Here is a 26,888-nt window from a genome sequence, read left to right as displayed (position 1 = left end):
TATGAAAAAGAGTCTCATGTGAGCGGGTCTTACCTAATTAACTTTCTCCTTTAAAGAGAAAGGAAAAGAAACAATGTTTCAAGTGAAAATGAACCTTCCAAAGCAGCGTCTGTACATTTAGAAGTAAGACACATCAGCAATTTCATACAAACTAATTTAAAACAAAAGTCTTAAAAAAATAAAAATAAAAAATAAAACGAAAGTCTTCCAACTGGAGTCTTATATAAAGCACAGATATTTTCATAAGTAAAAGTGTCCTTTTATTTTTTAAAGAAACAGTTGTATTTTGAACAAATATGCATGGAATTGACACAACACCACCTGTCCACAGTGCGACTATACTGCTGCTCATCAGTCGTCCTTCTCCAAGGCCATGTCACTAGGATTTAACAATTCCATGGAGGAGCCAAGCAGAGTCTGAAGTTCATTTGTGAATTCAACCAAATCTAATAGTTCCTTGCTTTCAGGATTGAAGGCTTCCAGTTCTTTGGAGCAAGAATATAAGAAACTTGCAGAAACCTGCCTGTAAAATTCTGCCTCTGAAATTGTAATGATTTCTATATTTGGAAAATTGCAGCGAAATATGGAGGATGACATTTTCAATTTTTTAAGGACATCTGAAAGTAAAAACCAGTTTCGCGCCCTACAAAATAAAAAGGAAAGGGGTTCAAATTTCTGGTAAAACAAAAATTCCTTCTGGTAATTAATTAGCATCCCCAGTAAACCAGTGTATAGCTCTAACAAAAGCATCAGTTTCTTCCACTTCTACCTCCATCCCTACCATTTCTTCCTATGACCACACAGGGACCAACAAACAGTCTTCTGTCTAGGTGAGCAAAAGCATCTGCTTGTAGTGGAAGTAAATATGGACTCATCTGGCTTCTCATCTAGAGAAGACCAAAACATTTTTATAAAAGAGGGACATCATAACAAGACTCATCAACATGCCACTTTACTGTTCTCACTGCTGACAAAAATAGGCAAAGTCCTACTCACTCAGCTCTGACCACAATTCTAGTTAATAATAATTCTAGTTAATAACACAATGTGTCCCATTATAGTCACTGAGAGAAGTTTGTGTCCCAACCAAAGAGGACTGATTACAAACATCTTTTTGATCTCTTCACCCCCTCTGCCACAATAGGGCATTCTTTTCTGTGTGTGTGTGTGTATGTGTGTGTTAATCAACTGCCTGTGTTTTTTTAATAATAAATTTATTTTTTATTGGTGTTCAATTTGCCAACATACAGAATAACACCCAGTGCTCATCCCGTCAAGTGCCCCCCCCTCAGTGCCCCTCACCTATTCACCTCCACCCCCCGCCCTCCTCCTCTTCCACTACCCCTAGTTCATTTCCCAGAGTTAGAAGTCTTCATGTTCTGTCTCCCTTTCTGATATTTCCTACAATAGGGCATTCCAAATATAGAAGGCTACCTCGGGTTTTGTCCCTTGCACATATCTCTAGCCCCATTACTCACGTCTTTTGAGGCTGATGTTTTTGCAAATTGTCACATTATTTAATATATCCTGCGATATGCATACATGCATACACACATATACTTAAGTATACATATATATATGTATGTGTACAGATATATGTCTACATATATGTATGATCACTAATAAAATTCATGGCTTATAATAGTAGGCATACTCATAACTTGAGAAACCAAGGTTGAAAATATTCACTGATCTTTGTTAACATGCAGCAGAGCACAGGTCTGTTGATATGGATATCCTGAGAGACTGGTTACCAGGGCTTGCTGGCTCCACAATGAGGGCAAGACTGGATTTAAGCAAATCTTATATACAAAGATTCCAGGAACCATGAATGATGACTTTCCTAATCACAATTAGGAAAGGGAGATTAACAACATAGTGAAGTACACTTTGTGTGCCTAAGAAGGTACATATAAGGGCATGTTGCCAAGCCTCTAGTATGTAGTAGGGACCAACTCTTCTGTGGATTCCAGTTAATGACAACTTTAATGCTTTGGACTCTGGGGTCTTATTAGCCTTGGCAGTATTCTCATAGGGACAGTTTATATTGCACTATCCATGTGACCCCACTATGAATAGCTAATCTTTTCAGGACAGGATCATTAAGTGAGATTCATGGACACTTAAAATGCACTCACCCACTCTCCTTGGCTTAAAAGGGTTTTCAGGCCCAGCTAACCCAACACTCAATACTTTTCAATCCTAGGATATAAATGCTTACCTCTGACAGACAGACACTTGGATGTTATAACATGGTAAGAGGGGGCTATCTGAAAATTCAAATTCAAACACATCACTGTTGTTAGCCTTATCTTCATCATCCTGGTCCTCTGGTCCCGGAGGGTTTGCCAAAACATTATGTCCAGCTTTTTCATCTGGTTCTAATGGAAAGAAAAGAGAAAAGGAATCAGTACACTCCATCAAGATTTTACGTCTTATTAATTGATTCTAGAGAAGCAGAGAACATTTCCTAATGATCTCTGCTTATAGCACCCACCATCCAGCTACCCTTCACCCACACCAGTGAGAAATGTTATGTAATACATTCATTTCCCAGTAAACTTAAAAAAAAATCATACTGCTTACCACACACAGAGCTTCCATAGAACTCCCAAGGGGCAATAAACTCATCATCACTGTGACCCCGGAGGTCACTGAAATAATCTGAAGAGGGAACGAAAGTAACAAGATTTTTTAAAACTTAAAATGATTTCAGACACCTGGGTGGCTCAGGTCATGATCCCGGGGTCCTGGGATCCAATCCTATTTCGGTCTCCCCGCAGGAAGCCTACTTCTCCCACTTCCTATGTCTCTGCTTCTCTCTCCGTGTCTCTCATGAATAAATAAAATAAAAAAAACCCAACAAAAACAATTTAACCAAAGTTGCAGGATACATAGGCAAAACACAGAAACTGGTTGCTTTTCCACTAACAATCCTACAAGAAAATAAAATAGCACAATTGCATCCAAAAAGAGTAAGTGGAGAATGAGTGGGAAATATCAGAGAGGGAGACAGAACATGAGAGACTCCTAACTCTGGGAAACGAACAAGGGGTGGTGGAAAGGAGGGGGTAGGGGGTGGGGGTGACTGGGTGATGGGCACTGAGGGGGGCACTTGATGGGATGAGCACTGGGTGTTATGCTATATGTTGGCAAATTGAACTCCAATAAAAAAAAGAAGAGTAAGTACTCAATCAGCCAAGGGGGCAAAACACTGGTATACTCAAAACTATAAAACTTTGCTTCAAAGTTCTAAGAAAGTACAGATAGATGGAAAGAGATCCATAACCCATGCACATGGGTTATAAAATTTAATATTTTAAATTTGCAACCCAAAGCAAACTACAGATTGAATGCAATCTCTATCAAAATCCCAATGACACTGTTTTGTTTCGAAAATAGAAAAACCTATATTAAAATTCATGTGGAATCTCAAGGGATGCCAAATAGCCAAAGTAATCTTCAAAGAGAACAAACATAGTGGCTTTACAGTTCTGATTTCAAATCATACTATAAAGCAACAGGAATCAAGACAGTATCGTATCGGCTTAAACACAGGCATATAGGCTAGTGGGAAAGAACAGAATGCTGATAACAAACTGTGAAAAGGTCTTGACAAGGCTGCTAAGGACCATCTCCTTAACAAACAGTCCTGGGAATATTGTATATACATAAAACAAGAATGAGGCTGGATACTTACCTTCCACCGTAGGCACAAAATGACTCCCAATGTATTAAAGACCTAAACATGAGACCTAAAACTGTAACAATGTAGGGGAAAAGACTCAAAAATTGCAATCCAATAATTTCTTGGATATGACACTGAAAGAAGAGGTCATGATCCCAGGGTCCTGGGATGGAGCCACTCATTGGGCTCCCTGCTCAAAGCAGTGTCTGCTTCTCCCTCTGCCTCTTCCGGTCCTCCCCATTTCGCCCTGCTCATGCACTATGTGTCTCTCTCAAATAAATAATTTAAATGTTAAAAAATTTTAATATATAAGAAAATTTAAAGTTATATGTTTGTAACCACAATTAAAATGAATTTAAAAAGAACAGTAAAACTTGCTGATAGAAAATAATGCAAACAGAGTTGGAGGCATTCTCCTATGAATTCGCAAGAGGCTAGCATGTCATTTCCTGCATATCTGAGAGAATTTTCTTGCTGCACATTGCTACAACTCTCAAACAAATAAAGAATAGTTTGGCTCTACCTGGCAAGAATCTACACACCAAATCACTGCTATTCGCTAGATATGGGCCACCTCTAACAGTAGCTAGCACACCACAAACACCAGATTGCAAGCTAAGAATTACTTAGCAAAAAGTAATTTCTTTCTGCAAAAAGAAAGAAGTGCTGCATTTCCCTCTCTCTTCTTTGACACTAACGTTTTTTTTCCACCATAAGACTAACAAGATAAATGAGGGTTTATTACCATCTGAGTCAGTGGCATTGTTTGACAGTAAGTGAATGAAAAAAAATTTAACTATACACATTCCTCGCATTTATGAAAAACTTGTGCTGTGTTTTAGGGATCCTCTAATGACTGTGCCTTAAACAACAGCTTTTGTGTAATGGAATCACCCTAAAAATTTCAAGACTGGGATGTATGAATCTTTGCTATCTCCCAGACTTGATATGTAAAAATACCTCACCTACTTCCATCTGGAACCATGCCCAGGTTGTCAGTAACCTCGCTGAGTAGGCTCTGGTGCTGGAGAATGCTGCTGTGACTTACTGGGAGCCTTGACTGGCCACATTTTGGCACTGTGCTTATTGAGCTGGTTCCTCCAACCCTTGCTGAGATCCCTACAGCTATTCAGAGCTTGAAAAAAATTGTCAAGAGTGCTCAAACTGGTAGCTTTAAACAACTCATGCTTAAGGAAGCTCTACTGAATGGTTTGGTGGCCACCAAGGTGTGGATGTGGTTTGATGTTGGCGAGGTCACAGGCAAGCATAACATCATTGGCTATGTTTGAAGACCAACCTTTAACATCTCTTTCTATGTGGCTTATTATTTTAGTGTTCTTGGACCCTGTGTGATCAGACTGGTATTTGAATAAAATAATGTATCAAAAAATCCTAACTTAAAAATGCACATGTAGAACATGTATATATTTAGAAAATCTTTGTAAACATTAGTACAAGTTGGCCAAAGTAAGTGTAGAAGCAATAGCCGATCACCAAACTAATTAGCTTAAGTAGAGTACTGTCTTATACCACACAAAAGGCAACCTTATTGCTGTCCTAAAATCTAAAGCTTTTTAATTTCTACTTAGTAAAATGTAAATCAGTTACCATTTGAGTTTGAATAAAGAATACTTCTTAAACTTTGCCATTCCTGTTTCCTGAAGTGACCTACCTGCCAGAAACATTTTCATAAGTTCGCTGTGAGTCATGTTCATGATGGTTCTACCTGAGTATGTAGCCAAAGTGGGGTCAGCACCATAGGAGAGGAGCAAGCGGACAATTTCCAAGTGATCATTCTCAACTGCATCATGGAGTGGCCTAGGAAGAGACATGCAGGTGGATTAAAGTGTGCACACATACTTCTTACATTGTTTCCTTTAATAACAGGCTACAGAAGGTGGGTGTGTACCATGCATGATAAGCGTCCTATAGTATGTGATATTTCACCAAGAAATATGTACTGTTGAGTCATTCTGCAGATCAGGAAACAGATATGGTGACACCCAAGATTAGAGGTGATAAATACTCTTATTTCTTTCAGGTCCATTATATGGCTTTTGAAGGAATTATTTCTGAACTAATTCTCAAATGCAAATCTATTGTAATTCAAGACCCTAGTTCAAGACAAAAGTGAAAACATTCAAGGACATCAAGCAGTGACAGACTATGTAAGGTTACTAACAGAAGGGGGAAGAAATCCCACCATAATGAAAATGAAACCAATACAACAAAGAATTGGTATTCAGTTTTTATAGAGACTTCATTTTTTAGGGAAACAAAAGCAAAAATGAACTACTGGACTTCAACAAAATAAAAAGCTTCTGCATAGGACAGAAATGATCAACAAACTAAAAGGCAACCTGCAGAATGGGAGAAAATATTTGCAAATGACATATCAGGTAAAGTGCTAGTATGCAAAGATAAATAAAAAATTACCAAACTCAATACCTAAGAGACAAATAATCCAGTTAAAAAATGGGCAGAAGACACGAAAAGACATTTGTCCACAGAACACATGCAGATGGCCCACAACACATGCAAAGGTGCTCAACATCAGTCAACATCATGGGAATGCAAATCAAAACTCCAGTGAGATATCACCTCACACCTGTAAGAATGGCTAAAATTAACAACACAAGCAACAACAGATATTGGTGAGAATGCAGAGGAAAAGCTAACCATCTTACACCGTTGGTGGGAAAGGGAATCAGTGCGGCAACACTAAAAAACAGTATGGAGGTTCCTCATCAAGTTAAAAAGAATCACCCTATGACCCAGTGATTGTAATACTAGGTTATCTACCCAAAGAACAAAAAAAATACAGATTCTAAGAGATACATGTACACTCTAAGATATGATGGTATATTTCTTAGCCACCAAAAAGGATGAAATCTTACCATTTGCAGGAAGCCTAAGTGGCTCAGTGGTTTAACACCTGTCTTCCCCTCAGGTCGTGATCCTGGAGTCCTGGGATTGAGTCCCATATCGTGTTTCCTGCATGGAGCCTGCTTCTCTCTCCATCTATGTCTCTGCCTCTTTCTCTGTCTCTCTGTGTGTGTGTGTATGTCTCATAAATAAATAAAATGTTGAAAAAAGAGAAAAGAAATCTTACGATTTGCAATGACATGGATGGAGCCAGAGAGTATAACGCTAAGACAATCAAGTCAGTCAGATAAAGGCAAACACCGTATGACCATGCATATGTGGAATTTAAGAAACAACTGAGCAAAGGAAAAAAGAGAGAGAGAGAGATAGACAGTCTATCCAAGAAACAGACTCTTGACCCGAGAGAACACACTGATGGTGTGGAAGGTGGGTGTGGGGAGGTGGGTGGAGGCATGGGTGAAACAGGTGATGGGGACTAACAGCTTACTTGTGAGGAGCCTCAGGTGACCTATAGAAGGAATGAATTATGCTATTGTACACCTGAAACACTAATATAACACTGTATGTTAACTACCCAAAATTTAAATGGAAAATTCTAAAAATAACAAATGCCTACCCCCTTATTAAAGAACCAGATCACAGACATCAGTGATTAGTGTAAACTCTCTTGAGGAAGCTAGACCCAGAACCTTCACAGAGATTAATGACCAACCCCTCTGACCCTGATGCTCTGGAAATGATGGAAAGAGAAAAAAATAGTTCTCTAAAGTTAGCCTGAACTGAGACTTACTGTGATGAGTTCTCACGAAAGTACAAAATCTTCCCATTCACATCTACTCAATTGTGGAATGTTGCCTGCAGTCTCATCCTGAAGGAATGCTGTTTTGGAAATGTGACAGATCAAATACATCTCAGTTTTTGCTAATTTCAGAAATGTCAGGCCTTGCCTTGTAGTAGCTCTCTCTGCACAGAATCCCAGAAACACTTCCCGGGTTCCTCAGACCTGGGCCTCTGATTGATAAAACATTGTCAAGGATAGGATGGGGGCCAGCTCTGAGAATGTGGGTTATGACAGCAGGTCTTACATGAAACCAACAGTGGCCTTCTGTACTTGCAGTACTTTCTAACTTATCCTTTAAGCATGCTTACTTAAATAAATTATGGAGACCAGCGTCTCAACCAATGCTGTGCATGTGTAAACCTTCATATTTGGAGGCTCTTCTGAGCCACATGACCATTAGAAGACTGGCCAAGACTTCGTGCTCTGGTTCTATTAGCTAGCTGATGGAAAGAAACACACATGGAAGAGTAGGCAGAGGGAGGTCTCCAATTTGCCCATAACTGTCGAAGAGGAGTCCAAAATTGGAGGTTAGAGGAGAGGCAATGAGAAGTGTGAGGTTGAAACTGCTGAATCCAGGCATAACGTGCAGAGCAGAGAGGGACTTACGGGGCCTACATGGGCTTCATGGGATCAGAAAGCTTCTACAAAACAAAGCTTTTGTTTTGTTTTGTGAAAAACAAAACACTGGCCAACATAATATCCCACTACCTCTCAGAATTGTCTGAGAATATGTGTAGAAGACCACTTGACCACGTATGCCATGGTCTATTTCAGCTCTATCTATTGCATTCCATTGTTCAATACATATGCCTTTATGCTGTAACATACTGCTTTGCTTACTGTAGCTTTACGGTGAATTCTGGAATCAGGAAAAATCAAGACAAAAGATTTGCTATTTATGAGATAGTTTTTGTTATTTGAGGTCCCTTGAGATTTCATATGAATTTTAGGATGGATTTTCAACTTATCCAAAAATGCTGAGACTTTGATAAAGACTATATTAAAACCACAGTTGAGCGACCAGAACAAGATGGAGAAATTGGAAACCTCAGGCTCACATTGTCCCATGGAAACACTGACTTAACATTATAAGAGCGGCAATGAAGTAGGTAAGAAAATGTGTTGAATTTACATGTGATAGTATCCTCATTCAGCATAATGCAAGGATAATCAGGGAATAAAACCCCAGCTTCTCCCTAGACAAAGAAAGGTAAGAGTGGAATGTGTGTCAAATTCTCTAGCTTTGTAGTGGCTGATTCACAACACTGAAGTGAATGGGGCATTCTTTCAGTGCTGTATTAACTTTTCAGGCTACCTTAACTGAATAAAACAGATTGAGACACTTAAACTATTCTTATTTCTTATAGTTCTGGAACCTTCGAAAGTATTAGTAAGGATTCTGGATGATTTTTTCTAGTGACACACTCTTCACAAGAATTGGAAAATGGCCACTTTTTTTTTATAAGGCCACAGTTCTATTGGGATAGAAACATACCTTTTATGACCTCATTTAACATCCATTACCTCCTAATGGCCTCATCTCCATATACAGTCACATTAGGACTAAAGGCTTCAACATACGATTTTTAGATTGACACAATTCATATCAGAGCCCATGCTTTGGAACTGACAGTAAGAAAATGACCAATGGATAGAGACCAGAGAGCCTGCTGTACCACAGACAGAGGACACTAAAAGATTATTGGGTCTTAAGAACAGAGGCACCTTTCACTGGGAAACTACATGTACAACTCAAGAAAACACTTATTCTCACAAAGTCCAAGAGGGCCTCAGATGATGTACTAAAGCTGACTGGTGAAGGTCTTTCCCTGTATGAAGCCACTCTGAAAAGACTGAGAAACACAGATTTTTCCCCCAAATGCCAAATGAAGTGCCAATAAAAGATTGCAAAGATCACACACACACAAACAAGAAAACATGGCTCACTCGAGAAAATAAATGGCCCTCAAGAAAAGGCTTAAGAAATACCTGACAAAGAATTCAAAATAACCAACCCAAAGATGAACAATCAGCTAAAAGAGAAGGCAGACAACAGAATAAAATCAAGAATGATGCCTATGTAAAATGAGAACATATCCACAAAGAGAAACTAAACTATAAAAGAAGAAATAAACAGAAGCACAGACATGAACAATACAGTAACTGAAAAATTCACTAGAAAGGTTTGCCATCAAACTTAGTCAAGCAGAAGAAAGAATAAATGAACACAAAGACAAGCCATTTGCATTCCTGAGTCAAAGCAGCAACAGAAAAATTCAGAAAAGTGAACAAAACCTAAGGTATTTACAGGACACCATCAAGGTATATAAATATTATGGGGATCCAATGGGATCTCTCAGCACAATCAGTGGGATTCTTTTTTAGGGGATGCAGGGATGGCTTTATATTTGCAAATTAGTCAGCCATAAGTGTGATGCACCATACAAGCAAAACAAAGGATGAAAATCAGTACATCTCATACAACCGTTCATGATTAAAAAAAAAAAAACCCTCAACTTCCCATAGCAAGGGAATAGAAACAAAAATCAAACTGTTGGAAACCACACCAAAATTTTAAAAATCTTGGCATAGAGTAGGGAACCATAAACAAAACAGAAAGTGAGCCTATTGACTGGATGAAGATATTTGCTGATGATATATCCAATAAGGGGTTAGTGTCCAATCTTTTCTTTTTAATTTTTAAAATTTATTTATGATAGTCACAGAGAGAGAGAGAGAGAGAGAGAGAGAGAGAGAGGCAGAGACACAGGCAGAGGGAGAAGCAGGCTCCATGCACCAGGAGCCCGATGTGGGATTCGATCCCGGGTCTCCAGGATCGCGCCTTGGGCCAAAGGCAGGCGCCAAACCGCTGCACCACCCAGGGATCCCTAGTGTCCAATCTATATAAAGAATTATTAGTCAAAAAGACTAATAATTTCATTGAAAGAAGGGCAGAGAATGTGAGAACCAGAGAATCATTTTTCAAAAGAAGACATCCCAATGGCCAACAAACACCTAACCATCTCTCATTATCAGGGAAATGCAAATCAGCACTACCACAGGAAACACAGTGTTGGGGAGGCTATGGAGAGAAAGCAACCACTGCTGGTGGGAACCACTGCTGGTGGGAGATAAATGCATAAATATGTGAAACTACTAATATAAACAATCTAACATGACACTTCAAGGAACTAGAATAAGAGGAACAACTTAGACAAAATTACCAGAAAGAGAGGAATAACAAAGATCAGAGGACAAAAATAAGTGAAAAAGAGACTAGGAAAATCCAACCAAAAAGATCAACAAAACAAAGAATTCACTTTTGAATATGCGGACTTTTAGCTCACTTAGGGAAAAGAAAGAATATGCAACCAAAAAAAGTCAGAAATGAGAGAGGAAACATTTCAACTGATACCACAGAAATAGGATCATATGAGACTACTATACTCAATTATGTATAAGCAAATCAGATAACCCAGAACAAATGGATGAGTCCTGGAAACACACAACTAACAAGACTGACTCAGGGAAAACAGAAAATATGACCAGTAACGGATAAAGATTGACTCAGTAATCAAAAATCTTCCATGTGGCAGAGAGGAAGATGGCAGCAAAGTAGGAGAACCCTAGGCTCACCTAATCCTATGAACAGAACCAGATAACTATAAAATCATTCTAAGTGTCCCAGAAGCCAAGCTGAAGACTGAGAGAACAAACTCCAGAACTACAGGGAGTGAAGAAGCCAGATTAAGGAACATGGGAAGTGCAGAGACATGGCTTAGGGAAGAGAGATTCCAGGTGCTGTGGAGGGCAGGGACCCATGGCCATGGAGAAGGGTGAGAAATGCAGAAGCACACAGGGAACACACAAGGAGAACACTTCCCCAAAGCCACTGGCTGGGAGAACTAGACGGGCTGAATTTCTTGAATTCTTGCAAGCAGCAGGGCTTAAAGCCTAGAGTTTTAAAAGTGAACTGGGTTTGGCTGGGATAGAGCCCCGAAGGCTTTGTGCTGCTCCTCAAGAGAAGGTAGCCAAACAACCCGGGCACCGACAGCATTGAAACATCCACCCAAAGGATACATGGAGGCACACAGCGGGGAGATTATTCACTCCTGTTAGAGAATGGCCCTATGAGACAGCATTCATGGAGATACCTCTCCAGGAACAAAGGCACTGGCAGGTGCCATCTCCCTTCACTGCCTCTCGGCATAACCATGGAGCCACTTGTGGGGAGCAGCACAGCACCCACCCTTGTTGCCTAACCTGCTTACACCAAGCCCCAGGTCTCACTTCACAAGCAGACCAGAGTACACCGAGTTAAAACTCAGCACTTTCAGGCCAAGAACCAAACAATGCCCACTGCAAGTAAGGAGAGCCCCTTGCAGGTGACCAGCCTGAAGGACAGAGCAGCCAAAACAGAGCAGCAGTGTGCACACACATACATGCCAGAGATACTCCCTGGATAAAAGGCCCTGGACAATACATGACCTCTTCTTCATAGAATATAACTCTCAGGAGGAAAACAAAAACAGCTTTTTCTAACACAGAGATGAAGACAGAGTTAGAAAAAATGCCAAGAGTGAGGAATTCAATCCACACAAAAGAATCAGATAAGGTGTCAGAGCTACCTGAAACAGTTATAAGTAATATGTCTGGTGGAGAATATAAAACAATGGCCTAAGACTACTCTCTGGCCTTCAGAAAGCAACAGAAGATGTCAGGGAGACCCTTACCCAAGAGTCAGCAGAGTTAAAAAAATAACAAGCAGTCAGAAATGAAAAATTCAATAAAGAAAAATCAAAAACAGTCAGTGCAATGAACAGCATGCTAAAGAAGCAAAAGAACAAATTAAAGAAAACATAGGAAATAATGAAGGTGAAGAGAATAGAGAGAGAATTCTACAACAAGAGAAGAGATTTAGGCAAGTTAACGGATCCATCAAATATAATAACATCCAGAATACAGGAATCCCTGAAGAAAAGCAGGCAGAAAATTTATTTGGGGAAACCACAGTTGTACATGTCTCTAATATAGGGAAGGAAATAGACATCCACATCCAAGACACACAGAACTGCCATCAAAATGAACAAAAGCAGGCCAACACCAAGCCAATTGTGATTAATTTTGTGAAATATAGTGAGGAAAGCTGTAAGAGAACAGAATTCCCTTATTGATAAGGGAAGACCTATCAGACTAGCAGTAGATATGTCCACAGAAACTTGGCAGATCAGGAGGCAGTGGTATGAGATATTCAAAGTATGAAGATATTCAAAGATAAGCAGCCAAGAATGTTCAATCAAGCAAGGCTATTATTCAGAATAGGAGAATAAAGAGTTTCCCAGACAAACAAAAACTAAAGGAGTTTGTGACCACTTAACTAGCCCTGCAAGAGATCTGATAAGAGACTCTTTCGGTCGAATGGAGAGACCAAAAGCAACAAATCCAAGAGAGGAAGACTACTGAAAAGATGAGAGAAAATCTCCAGACACAATGGCAAAACAAGGATTAAAATGGCACTAAACCCACATCCATCAATAATTACTCTGGATGTCAATGGATTAAGTGCTCCAGTCAAAAGACACAGAGTATCATAATGAATAAGAAACTATTTTAGACCCATCTATGCTGCCACAAGGGACTGATTTCAGATCTAAAGATACCTGCATATTTAAAGTGAGAGGATGGAGAAACCTCTCTCAAGGTAATGTAGCAGCAGCACTTATATCAGGCAAAAATAAGCTTTAAAACAAAGACTGTAACAAGAGACAAAGAAGGACACCACATAATACTGCATAATAATAAAAAAGGGACAATCCAACTAAAGGTTCTAACAGTAATAAATATTTATGCAAACTACATATGATCAATCAAATAGATAAACCAGTTAATGACAACCATAAAAGAACTACTGATAATAATATAATAATGGCAAGGGACACTAACACTCCACTTAATGGCAATTTAAGGGACAGAAAATCTTCAAGGTGATAACGGCTTGAAAGACCCCACGGAGTGGATGGTTTTAATCAGGAATTTTCAGAGCATTTCATCCTAAAGCAGCAAAATACACATTCTTTTTGAGTAGAACAGTCTCCAGAACAGATCACATACTAGGTCACAAAACAGGCCTCAACAGCTACAAAAAAGACTGACCTCAGGCCACGCACATCTTCAGACCACAATGTTATGAACCTTGAAGTCAATGACAAGAAAAAAAATTGGGAAGACGACATATAAATGGAGGATAAAGAACCCACTACTGAAGAAAGATGAGTTAACCAGGAAATCAAGGAAGAAATTGACAACTACGGGGAAACAAAAGAAAAGGAAATGATGACAGCCAAAACCTTTGGGATGAAGCAAAGGTGGTCCTAAGAGGCAAGTAAAGAGCAATACAGGCCTTCCTCATGAAGCAAGAAAAATCCCAAATTAGCAACTTAACCTTCAATCCAGAGGGGCTAGGAAAAAGAAAACCAACAAGCAAAACCTAAAGCCAGCAGAAGGACAGAAATAATAAAGATGAGAGCGGACCTAAGAAACCAAAGAACACAGAACAGATCAACAATACCAGGACAGTATTCTTTGGGAAAAAAATCAATAAATCTGAAAAGTCTCTAGCCAGGCTTAAAAGAATAATAGAGAAAGGATCCATATAAGCAGGATCACAAATGAGAGAGGAGAAATCAACCAACACCACTGAAATCCGCCCCCCAAAAAACTATGAAGACCATTATGAAAACTACATGGCAACAAATTCAACAATCTAGAAGAAATGGATAAATTCCTAGAACCGTACAAACCACCAAAATTGAAACAAGAAGAAACAGAAAACCAGAAAACTAGAACAGGCCAATAATCAGCAAAGAAATGGTCAGTAATAAAAAAAACTAACAAAGCCAGGGACCGATGGCTCCTTGGTTAAATTCTATCAAACACTTAAAGAAAAGCTAATACCCATTTTTCCCAAACTATTCCAAAATACAGAAATGGAAGGGAAACTTCCAAATTCATTCCATGAGCAAAACAGTATGTTACTGGGGCGCCTGGGTGGCTCAGTCGGTTTAACATTTGCCCTCAGCTTGGGTCATGGTCTTAGGTTCCTGGGATCCAGCTTCACATCCACCTCGTTACTCAGCAGGGAGTCTGTTTCTCCTCCTGAGCCCCTCCTTGCACTGGAACACATGCTCTCTCTTAAATAAATGAAGAAAAACATTTTAATCATACACACACACACATCCATATGTTGCGGGTACAACAGACACATGAAATCAGTAGAACAGAACTGAGAACCCAGAAATGGACCCCCAATCCTATGGTCAACTCATCCTCTGCAAAGTGGGAAAGAATATCCAATGGAAAAAAGAAAGTCTTCAATAAACAGTGCTAAGAAAATTGGACAGCCACATGCAGACACAGGAGCAATTTCCTGAAGTATACAGAACAATAAACTCAAAACGGGAGAAAGACCTAAACGAGAGACAGGATTCCATCAGAATCCTAGAAGAGAATGCAGGCAGAAACTCTGGACGATGGCCATAGCAACATCGACCTATACAAGTCTCCAGAGGCAAGGGAAATAAAAGCAGAATGAACTATGCTAATAAGCTAAGTATCCTAAAAATAAGCTTATGCAAGTAAAGGAAACACAAAACAAAGAAGCAATCTACTTGAATAGAGAAGATATCTGCAAATGATGTGTCTAAAAGCAGTTAATATCCAAAAATACCTAAAATTTATATAATTAGCCCAAAAAACCCCCAAATTATCCAGTTAAAATGGATAGGGAACCTGAATAGATGTTTTCTGAAAGAAGATCTTCAGATAACCAACAGACACATGAAAAGATGCTCAACATTACTAATCAGGGAAATGCAAATTGAAACCACAATGAGATACCAGCTCACACCTGTCAGAGTGCCTCAAATTAATAAAACAGGAGACTACAGATGTCCCTGGTGAGGATGTGGAGAAAGGGACACCCTGTTGCACGTTGATGGGAATGCAAACTGGTGCGGTCCCAATAGAAGAAAAAGAGAGCTACCATATGGAAACCTTATGATAAATATTATATGCAGAACTAAACTAAAACGAAGAAATTAACAAAAACAAAACGAATAAAAAAACAAAAAGCAGAATTGGATCCATTAGCACTGGGAACAAACTCATAGTTGCCAGAGGAGAGTGGGAGGATAGGCAAAATGGATGATGGGAGTAGAAGATAACAGGCTTCCAATTATGGAATGAGTAAGTCTCAAGAATAAATGGCACAGGGATGCCTAGGTGGTTCAGTAGTTGAGCAGTTCAACTGAGAGTGTGATCCCACACTGCTGTGATCGAGTCCCACAACGGGCTCCCCACAGGGAGCCTGCTTCTCTGCCTCTCTATGTCTCTGTCATGAATAAATAAATAAAATCTTAAAAAAAAAATCTTTAAAAAAAAGAAAAAGAATGTTGGCAAATTGAACACCAATAAAAAATAAACTTATAAAAAATTAGAAAATAATAAGAGGCACAGTCCTTGATATCGTAATCTCAATGGGGACAGGTGGCAGCCATTCTTGAAGGAGTATAGCACAAAGTTTAGATTTGTCCACTTAAATCTATACTGTACAACTGAAACTGATGTAACAACTATGTCAACTATACTCCAATTAGAAAACATTTACCAACAATAAATAAATGTGTTACTCTTCAACCAAAATGGGGGCTGCTGTTGTTATAATAACTGAACAGAAATTTTGCAAAAATCAAGTTATGTTACCATTATTCACAAATCACAGGTATAAAAACTCCTTACCTGTAGTTTCTCTCATATTTACCTGTATGTATAGACACCATATTTACACATTGTCATCTCCACCAGTAGGCAGCATAACACAGTTATTAGAAAAAGCTTTAGGTAAAATGAAATCACATTATGTACCTTCCCCAATAATGGGATGAAAATGAAAGCCAAGACTGGAAGGAAAAATGTAAAATTCACAAGTACCTGGAAATTGAAAACAAATTTTTAAACAACCAATGTGTCTAAGAAGTACGTACAAGGGAAAATAGGAAAAAAAATAGCTTGATATAAACAATAATGGAAATAGAACTGCCAAACTTATTGGAACAGTGAGAGTAAATACTAAGAGGTAAGTAATGGTGGTCAACACATTTAAAAATCAAAAGGCCTTGTGACACCTGGGTTGCTTGATACTGGAGTCCCAGGATCAAATCCCATATCCCATTATCGGGCTCACTGCATGGAGCCTGCTTCTCCCTCTGCCTGTGTCTCTGCCTCTCTCTCTCTGTCTCTCATGAATAAATAAATAAAATCTTTTAAAACAAAATCAAAAGACCTCATATCAGCAAGAATTTTGTTTTTAAAAACACCATGTATATAATTTTCATAGTATCTTGTAATCACTAGATTTGTGTCAGTTTGTCATGCCACTTTATTTCTGATATTAGTTGAGTCCTCTATTTTGTAAAATAGGTAGTAATGATTCCATTGTCAATTCATATTTCATTCATATTCATGAATTCATGACATGAATTTTTTTCACTTTTTTTTTATAAATTTAATTTTTATTGGTGTTCAATTTGCCAACATATAGCATAACACCCAGTGCTTATTCAATCAAGTGCCCCCCTCAGTGCCCATCACCCTGTCACCCCCACCACCGCCCACCTCCCCTTCCACCACCCCTAGTTTCTTTCCAGAGTTAGGAGTCTCTCATGTTCTGTCTTAATGATGTCAATTCATATTTCATTAATTTGAGACTTGTCTGTATCTTAGTCAATGTAGTTAAAGGTTTGTCAATTGTGTTAGTCCTTCAAAGAACTATTCAGTTTTGTTGCTTTTGTATGTTTTTTAAATAAATTTATTTTTTATTGGTGTTCAATTAGCCAACATATAAAATAACACCCAGTGCTCATCCCATCAAGTGCCCCCTTCAGGGCCCATCACCCAGTCACCCCCACCCCCGGCCTACCTCCCCTTCCACCATCCCTAGTTCATTTCCCAGAGTTAGGAGTCTCTCATGTTCTGTCTCCCTTTCTGATATTCCCCACTCATTTTTTCCTTTCCCATTTATTCCCTTTCATTATTTTTTATATTCTCCAATTCTTATTCTCCAAATAAATGAGACCATATAATGTTTGTCCTTCTCTGACTGACTTATTTCACTCAGCAGAATACCCTCCAGTTCCATCTACTTTGAAGCAAATGGTGGGTATTTGTCATTTCTAATGGCTGAGTAATATTCCATTGTATACATAAACCACATCTTCTTTATCCATTCGTCTTTCGATGGACACCGAGGCTCCTTCCACAGTCTGTGGCTATTGTGGACATTGCTGCTATAAACATCGGGGTGCAGGTGTCCCAGCGTTTCATTGCATCTGCATCTTTGGGGTAAATCCCCAGCAGTGCAATTGCTGGGTCGTAGGGCAGGTCTATTTTTAACTCTTTGAGGAACCTCCACACAGTTTTCCAGAGTGGCTGCCCCAGTTCACATTCCCACTAACAGTGCAAGAAGGTTCCTTTTTCTCCACATCCTCTCCAACATTTGTTGTTTCCTGCCTTGTTAATATTCCCCATTCTCACTGGTGTGAGGTGGTATCTCATTGTGGTTTTGATTTGTATTTCCCTCTTGGCCCGTGATGCGGAACATTTTCTCTTGTACTTTTTGGCCATGTCTATGTCTTCCTCTGTGAGATCTCTCTTCATGTCTTTTGTCCATTTCATGATTGGATTGTTTGTTACTTTGCTATTGAGTTTAGGAAGTTCTTTATAGATTTTGGAGACTAGCCCTTTATCTGATACGTCATTTGCAAATATCTTGTCCCATTTTGTAGGTTGTCTTTCAGTTTTGTTGACTGTTTCTTTTGGTGTGCAGAGGCTTCTTTCTTATCTTGATGAAGTCCCAATAGTTCATTTTTGCTTTTGTTTCTTTTGCCTTCATGGATGTATCTTGCAAGAAGTTACTGTGGCCAAGTTCAAAAAGGGTGTTGCCTGTGTTCTCCTGGATTTTGATGGAATCTTGTCTCACATTTAGATCTTTCAACCATTTTGAGTTTATCTTTGTGTATGGTGTTAAGAGAATGGTCTAGTTTCATTCTGCATGTGGAAGTCCAATTTTCCCAGCACCATTGATTGAAGAGACTGTCTTTTTTCCCAGTGGATAGTCTTTCCTGCTTTGTCGAATATAGTTGACCATAAAGTTCAGGGTCCACTTCTGGATTCTCTATTCTTTTCCATTGATCTATGTGTCTGTTTTTTTGCTAGTACCACACTGTCTTGATGACCACAGCTTTGTAGTACAACCTGAAATCTGGCATTGTGACGCCCCAGCTATGGTTTTCTTTTTTAATATTCTCCTGGCTTATTTGGGGTCTTTTCTGATTCCACACAAATCTTCAAATAATTTGTTCTAATGCTCTGAAGAAAGTCCATGGTATTTTGATAGGGAGTGCATTAAACGTGTACATTGCCCTGGGTAGCATGGACATTTTCACAACATTAATTCTTCCAATCCATGAGCATGGAATATTTTTCCATCTCTTTGTGTCTTCCTCAATTTGTTTCAGAAGTGTTCTGTAGTTTTTAGGGTATAGATCCTTTACCTCTTTCGTTAGGTTTATTCCTAGGTATCTTATGGTTATTATTAATAATTATATCTTATAATTATTATTAATAATTATATCTAATTATTTTCCAATTTTCCTTCTGATTTTTTTCATCCAGTGGTTCTTTTGTCTATATTGTTTAATTTCCACAAATTTTCTAATTTTTCTGTTTTGTTCCTGTTACTGATCTCTAACTTCCTCTCACTGCAGTCAGAGAAGTGCTTTATATGAATTGTATGTTTTTATGTTTAGTGAGATTTTATTCGTGGCCTGATATGTGGTATAATGTGGAGAATGTCCTCTGTGCACTTTGAAATAGGTATATGCCAGTGTTACTGGGTATAGTATCATGATGCTTTCGGTATATTGTGTCATTGCAGTCTTGTGTTTTGCCATGCTGTGGTTGCGTTAAAAGGAATGCATTGGAATCCTTAAGCATTTCTGCATGACTTTGTATTTCTACTTGTAATTTCATTAGTTTTGGTTCGTATATCTTTATTGTGTGTTATTACACAATAATTTGTGTTTATCTTCTTGCTATCTTAAAATTCTTATTAATATATAAAGTATTTTGTCCCTTGTCATTTTTTTTTTGGTTTAAGGCTGTATTTTGCCTAAGACTATATGTACTTCTCTATCTTTTTGGGTAGTATTTGTATGAAATGTGCCATTCCATCATCTGATATGATCTATGTGTTTTGAAGAAAAGTGAATGTCTTATGCGTACAGCTGGATGGACTGTATTTCATCCATTCTTTTAACCTCTTTTAATTCTCCTCTCATTTCATTTTTTGCTTGTAGTAAGTGACTTTTGTTGCTCCTTGGGATTCCGTTTAACACACTTATGCTATAGCACCTAAACTGAATTTACGCTAGCTTAACGTCATTAACACAATCAACCAAAATCCCTCTGCTCAGTCCACAACTGTTTCAGTTATTTTTAAAATTTTTTTTTTAATTTATGATAGTCACACACAGAGAGAGAGAGAGAGAGGCAGAGACACAGGCAGAGGGAGAAGCAGGCTCCATGCACCGGGAGCCCGACGTGGGATTCGATCCCGGGTCTCCAGGATCATGCCCTGGGCCAAAGGCAGGCGCTAAACCGCTGCGCCACCCAGGGATCCCTGTTTCAGTTATTGATGTGATAGGCTTCTATCTTGATACAAAATGTTTTCCAAAACAGGGAGTAATATTGCATTTTCTGTAAGTTAGTTTGTTCAATCATTTAAAGAACAAAAACAAAAGAGTTACTAACCAAACTTAAAATAAAACTAGATTTAAATTTTCTATGTATATACCTTTCACACATTTTTATTTCTTTATAGGACTTTGACTTACCATCTATTGTGGTTTATTTGAATTTGAAGGATCTCTGTTTAGCATTTCTTATAGTACGCTTCTACAACTAACAAAGCCCCGGAGCTTTTTTCTATTTGTCCTAATTATTAAAGGTTCATTTTCATAGATATAGGATACCTGGTTTACACTTTTTCTTTTAGCCCTCTGAGTATATCTGCTTTGTACCCTTTCCAAGGTAAACCTTCTGCTGAGAAATAGACTGATACCTTAAGGAAAAGAAGTGCGTGAGCAGGGTCACTTCTCTGTTGCTACCCTCCCCTGTTTGGCTTTTAACTATTTCATTGTAATGTGAGTCTCTGAATTTATCCTGTTTGGAGATCACCGAACTTCTTACTTTATATGCATGTGTGCCAACAAATTTGGAAAAGTTTCACCAACAATTTCTCTGCCTCCTTTCTCTGTTCTCTTTTCTCTCTGGAACTCCTGTGCAGCATATGTTAATCCAATTGACTGTATTCAACAAGTATACTTAGTTCTTTTACCTCTTTGTCTATTTCCTTTGAGTTCTTCCAATTTGGTAATTCAATTGTCCTATTTTCAACTTTGGTGATTTTTCTGCCTGCTGAAGCCAGCCTTTGAATCATTTGGTCAGCTCTCATTTCAGTTATCATACTTTTTAGTTGTAGAATTGTTCCTTTTTATCTGGCCTACATCTTTAATGATATTTTCACTTTTTATACATTGTTTTCTTTGTCTATATGTTCTTTTAGTTTCTGGAGCATTGCTAAGTTATTTTACCACTTTTGTCTACTAGACATAATTGTTTTTTTTTTATTTTTTTAAGACTTTATTTATCTGAGAGAAAGAGAGAGAGCACAAGTGGAGGCACAGAGGCAGAGGGAAAAGTAGGCTCCCCGCTGAGCATGGAGTCCCATTCAGTGCTGGATTCCAAGACTCTGGGATCACAACCTGAACTGGAGGTAGATGCTTAACAGATTGACCCATCGAGGCACTTTCAGAATTCTTTCTCAAGGACAAATTCTACTGAGTTTTTCCTTTGAATGTGTGATACTTTTGTATATAAACTTGTTCATTTATACGTCTTATGATTTTGTTGCTGTTGAAAAGTACAGAAGTAAATCATATAATCTACTACCTTGCTGCAGTCTTTTTGTTGCTGTTTGTTGTTTTAATTGTAGCATCTTCATTGCCAGGGAGGAACATGCAGTAAAATGAAGTCCTTTCTTTTCTTTTTTTTTTTTTAAATGAAGTCCTTTCAGGTCTATTCTGGCCCATGGCTTTTCCTTGGGGTCTACAGTTACATTCTAAATACACTTGCATAAGGGGTTGCTTTTGAATGTCCTAGTTGTTAAATGCTTAATTTGCAAAAGAGTAAAAGACAAAGTTAACAGGGGCTCTTTACATCTATTACAAAGCACTTTAGTTAGAGGAAGAGGGGCCTATAGCAATGGCTACCCTCCTCTCTCTGTGTACCTCCATGAAGAGAAGCAGCAATGAGCACAGATTTCCAGTATCTGTGTAATAAGATATTTCTGTACCCACCATAGTGCTTAGAAGTTGACTGATAAAGCTCCAAAAACACATACACAGCTGCCTGATACAGAGCTGCATTACTCCTGGAGGACAGATATCTGTTACTGTGCTAAGAGTGGAAATTGAACAAGATTAACTACTGAAGCGTTCTTGGAAGTTGCAATAGCCTACAGAATGGTTCCAAGGTAGTTATGTTCTATGGGCCAGATTTTGCCAGTACAGTGCTGTCTAGGGAAGTACTATTTGCGGTGCTTTTGACTCGGTAAAGTTTTTTCTTGTACCATAAACTTAGAAAGTTTTAAGTATGTTTCCAGAATTTTGCAGTTTTACAGGACCTTGCCATCAATGTTTTCACTCATCTTTGGTTTGAGTATCTTTCACATACCTGAGAATGACTGCCTATGCCCCAACAAGACACTCAAGGTCCACTAACCTGGTTCCATCCTGGGCACTACAGTTGACATCAGCACCATATTTAAGAAGGTGCTGAGCAATGTGGAGCCATCCTCCTGCACAAGCTTCATGCAGAGCACAGTAGCCAGCATTGTCTTGATGATTCACATCACAAATGTTGTTTTCCAGGCAGTACAACACCAATTCCTGTGTAGAAGAGAAAGGGGAATGCTGCCAGAAGTTAATGCAGAATGAACCTCATAATGACTTCTCTGTAGCTTGGCACTACCTACTTTCAAAGACAATGACCCTCAGGCCTAACAACCTCCTGCAGCTTGGGTAGGTGGTGTATACATGTTACTGAGGGAGCATAACCACAAGTTTGCTACAAGCATATCTATTTCCTGACAAACAGTTAGTAATAAGAGAACAGTTGGCATATCAGAAGTACTCAATACCACATGTAGTATCCACCCTGGCTTTGTAGTAGTGCTCCTCTCAGCTCCTGGGAAACCAACTGCTGTCCCTGGATCTCATATTCAAGTAACTGAGTTAACTACAAAACCCTTCCAGAGACTTCTCTCCAGACAATTCAGAAATCTCCAAAACAGAAAACAGAGAAGAGGATTTGCCCACTCTGGCAGCATCTGCCTCAGCACCTAACCTGCTCTCCCATATGTATACCCCTGCACAAACAATCCATGACAAAGTCAATAACTTCTCTCTCCCTTGCTAATCAGAATCCAAAAGGGATCATTAAATTCCCACAGTTGGGACACTTGAGTGGCCCAGTGGTTGAGTGTCTGCCTTTGGCTCAGGGTGTGGTCCTGGGGTCCTGTGATGGGTGTCCTGCATCGCGTTCCCTGAAGGGAACCTACCTCTCACTATGCCTGTGTCTCTGCCTCTCTCTGTTTGTGTGTGTCTCATGATTAAATAAATAAAATCTTTATAAATTTTAAATAAAATAAAATTCCCACAGTCATCAAGCCTGTGTCATGTGAGGGTTTATATCAGAAATATGTGAGCAAGACTGGAAGATGACAACCTAGCCCACAAACCTGAACATGGGCTAAACATCTCAGAGGCCTTTCTTTTCACACTAATGAATAAACTACCAAGGCAAAGGAGCACAAAGGGGTGCTAATGCAAATATCCTGCTGGAACTCCCAGCTGGGCTCCTGATGGAGAAGGGGCTGTGCTGAGTTCCTTGCCCCTCCTTGTGCAGCCCCAGCCAGTATACCTCATATACAGCCTCAGGGAGGAGTATCAGTATCTTCTGAATCTAGACACCAACAAGGATACCAACCTCATAACCAAGCTGGGCAGCCCGCTGCAAGAGTGTCTCACCAGCATTCTTATTGACCATAGGTCTCCGCATTTCTGGCAGAATAGGCTGTGACTGGGTAGTCTCTGGAGAGGACCTTGAGTGTAGCAACTGTGAGGACTGGGAAGCTGGCAGTATTTGTTTCAAACTACAAATGGGCTTCTCATCCCAGTTGCCTGGTGGCACATAATACTTGGAACGAGGCCTCTCCTGCTTTTTGACTCTTCCAATGGTCACCTATTAAAAAGCAAGTAGCACACACTTTGAAGGCTATCTTTCACATCTGCCTTTTCCCCTCCTACCTATGTCAGAAATCATCATGGAAGAATGTAGCTTTCCCTTTCATTTGGGGGAGGCAGCAGGGATGAGGGGTTGTGATTTTGGAGGCTTTTAGAGAGGAGTTCTGAGAAGAGGTTTCATTTTTACCAGTTTGACACTTACCCTACAAAGAGGAGACATGCCTCCTAGGACAGGAAAGTAACTTTTGGGGGAGGAGGCCGGGAAAAGGAAAAGTATTATTCTTGAAAAGCAGTCAGCAAATGGACTAGCAAGGAGGGAATGTGTGATGAGCCTGTACAAGCCTGATTTGAAGGGGACTGTCTAGGTAGTAGCCAACAAGTGTGAGGAAATACCTTGTCATCATCATAGCCCACAGAGTTGTCTGCTGGCACTACCAAGTCCTGCCTGGATTCATGAGAGATTAAATGCTTGGTTTTACATAATCTCTTCCCAGATGGTTTTTCAGTGTTCTTGGTGTATTTCTGCAGTACAGAGGCAGCTTGGCGATCCTTTTCATCTGTGCAGAGCACATGTGTCTTCTGACTTTCTTTAATTTTCTGTAGTTTGGAACGCAGACTTGATGCCGGTAGAGTGCATATACTGGTGGATAAAAGACTCTTCACAGGCAGAGCAGTAGAGAATATAGGAAAGCCTAAAAATGGGGGGTGGTATGCAGAAGAAAGAGAGTATGAGAAGAATGAAGTACAACTGCAGCCAGTAAAGAAATAAAAACCCATCACTGGGACTGGTCACTAGAGCAGCTTCAAGTTTTTTTTTTTTTTAATTTTATTTATTTATTCATAGAGGCACAGAGAGAGAGAGAGAGAGAGACAGAGACACAGGCAGAGGGAGAAGCAGGCTCCATGCAACAAGCCCGATGTGGGACTCGATCCCGGGTCTCCAGGACCACACCCTGGGCTGCAGGCGGCGCTAAACCGCTGCGCCACCAGGGCTGCCCAGCTTCAAGTTTTTATTTTCCATTTTTAAAAAGATTTTATTTATTTATTCACAAGAGACACACATACACAGAGAAGGGCAGAGACACAGGCAGAGGGAGAAGCAGGCTGCATGCAGGGAGCCCAATGGGGGACTTGATCCTGGGACTCCAGGATCACACACTGGGTTGAAGGAAGGCACTAAACTGCTGAGCCACCCAGATAAATGGTGCTGGGAAAATTGGACTTCCACATGCAGAAGAAAGAATGAAACTAGACCACTCTCTTGCACCATACACAAAGATAAACTCAAAATGGATGAAAGATCTAAATGTGAGACAAGATTCCATCAAAATCCTAGAGAAGAACACAGGCAACACCCTTTTTGAACTTGGCCACGGCAACTTCTTGCAAGATACAACCATGAAGGCAAGAGAAACAAAAGCAAAAATGAACTATTGGGACTTCATCAAGATAAGAAGCTTTTGCACAGCAAAGGATACAGTCAACCAAACTAAAAGACAACCTACAGAATGGGAGAAGGTATTTGCAAATGACATATCAGATAAAGGGCTAGTTTCCAAGATCTATAAAGAACTTCTTAAACTCAACACCAAAGAAACAAACAATCCAATCATGAAATGGGCAAAAGACATGAACAGAAATCTCACAGAGGAAGACACAGATATGGGCAACACGCACATGAGAAATTGCTCTGCATCACTTGCCATCAGAGAAATACAAATCAAACCACAATGAGATACTACCTCACACCAGTGAGAAAGGGGAAGATTAACAAGGCAGGAAACAACAAATGTTGGAGAGGATGTGGAGAAAGGGGAACCCTCTTGCACTGTTGGTGGGAATGTGACCTGGTGCAGCCACTCTGGAAAATTGTGTGGAGGTTCCTCAAAGAGTTAAAAATATACCTGCCCTACGACCCAGCAATTGCACTGTTGGGGATTTACCCCAATGATTCGGATGGAATGAAACGCCAGGACACCTGCACCCCGATGTTTCTAGCAGCAATGTCCACAATAGCCAAACTGTGGAAGGAGCCTTGGTGTCCATGGAAAGATGAATGGGTAAAGAAGATGTGATTTATGTATACAATGGAATATTACTCAGCCATTAGAAATGACAAATACCCACCATTTGCTTCAATGTGGATGGAACTGGAGGGTATTCTGCTGAGTGAAATAAGTCAATCGGAGGACAAACATTATACAGTCTCATTCATTTGGGGAATATAAAAAATAGTGAAAAGGAATAAAGGGGAAAGGAAAAAAATAAGCTTCAAGTTTTTAAAGATATACTAATTATATTTCAAAGCCTAAGTGTTTTGGCTATCCCACATTCAAACAACAATTTGAATTCCCACTTAACCTAGAAAATTCCCACTTAAAACTTTCTTCATATGGCAGGGACAAGGAAGTAAATGGTAACCCTTGCTGCTTCCCTACCCAAACTCACTGGGCTTGGGAGCAGGACTTTCACAAGGATTGCCAATCTGCATGCTCAGACCTAGCAATGAGACTCACTCTGAGGCTGGAATGAGAGTGCTGGCAAGCACCCAGAGTCACTCAGACTTCCTTTCCTACCTAACAGATGGGTGGGCAGCTTTGGAGAAAGAGAAGCTTCTTCCCTGTCAACTGTGCTCTGCACTGTACATCGTGGAAGAAAATGTGGACTTGGAGGAGTGTTAGGAGAAAACTCTCTGCCTGTTACATCTTAGTCAACTTTAGTTAAGTGATCATGGGTACTCTTTCAAACACAGTAGGTGATCAATCCTCTAGCTGTTAGGCACTGTGCATACCTTGTTGATGGTCACTGGATTTGAAGGACTCTTCTGATAAGTTTCTGTTAGTTTTGGCCTCTGCCCCTTCCCTGCGAGGTTTTTCTTTGGAGCAGCTATTCTCCTGGGCAGTGACATCAGGTTGAACCTCTTGAGCCATTTCTTTCCCACCTTTCTGGCCTGGTTTGCTCTCTTCTGCTGACACCTGTTGCTCCCACCGTTTTCTAAAGTGCAGCAGCTGCTGTTGTTTCTTAGGCTGGAGCCCTGTAAATTCACAACACA

At 39.6% G+C, this 26,888-nt stretch overlaps 1 protein-coding gene across 2 annotated transcripts in view; it reads right to left on the bottom strand.

Annotated features, from left to right (window-relative positions):
• Nucleotides 1-237: 237 nt before the first annotated feature.
• The window catches only part of LOC144309392 (BCL-6 corepressor-like), a 42,118-nt gene continuing 15,467 nt past the window's right edge, over nucleotides 238-26,888 (bottom strand). For both annotated transcript variants that reach the window (XM_077890464.1, XM_077890465.1), the window contains 8 exons: nucleotides 26,628-26,870; nucleotides 24,230-24,528; nucleotides 23,580-23,834; nucleotides 22,314-22,480; nucleotides 5,361-5,506; nucleotides 2,587-2,664; nucleotides 2,222-2,381; nucleotides 238-643 (listed from right to left, as the gene is read on the bottom strand). In XM_077890464.1, the coding sequence (XP_077746590.1) occupies nucleotides 352-643; nucleotides 2,222-2,381; nucleotides 2,587-2,664; nucleotides 5,361-5,506; nucleotides 22,314-22,480; nucleotides 23,580-23,834; nucleotides 24,230-24,528; nucleotides 26,628-26,870 (1,640 nt within the window). In that variant the 3' untranslated portion in view covers nucleotides 238-351. The remainder of the gene's footprint in view (nucleotides 644-2,221; nucleotides 2,382-2,586; nucleotides 2,665-5,360; nucleotides 5,507-22,313; nucleotides 22,481-23,579; nucleotides 23,835-24,229; nucleotides 24,529-26,627; nucleotides 26,871-26,888) is intronic.

Source organism: Canis aureus, chromosome Y (assembly GCF_053574225.1).
Source record: "Canis aureus isolate CA01 chromosome Y, VMU_Caureus_v.1.0, whole genome shotgun sequence".
In the NCBI taxonomy this organism is placed as follows: domain Eukaryota; kingdom Metazoa; phylum Chordata; class Mammalia; order Carnivora; family Canidae; genus Canis; species Canis aureus.
Note: the sequence above shows the minus strand (reverse complement) of the source record. Positions and strands in the feature narration are given on the sequence as shown.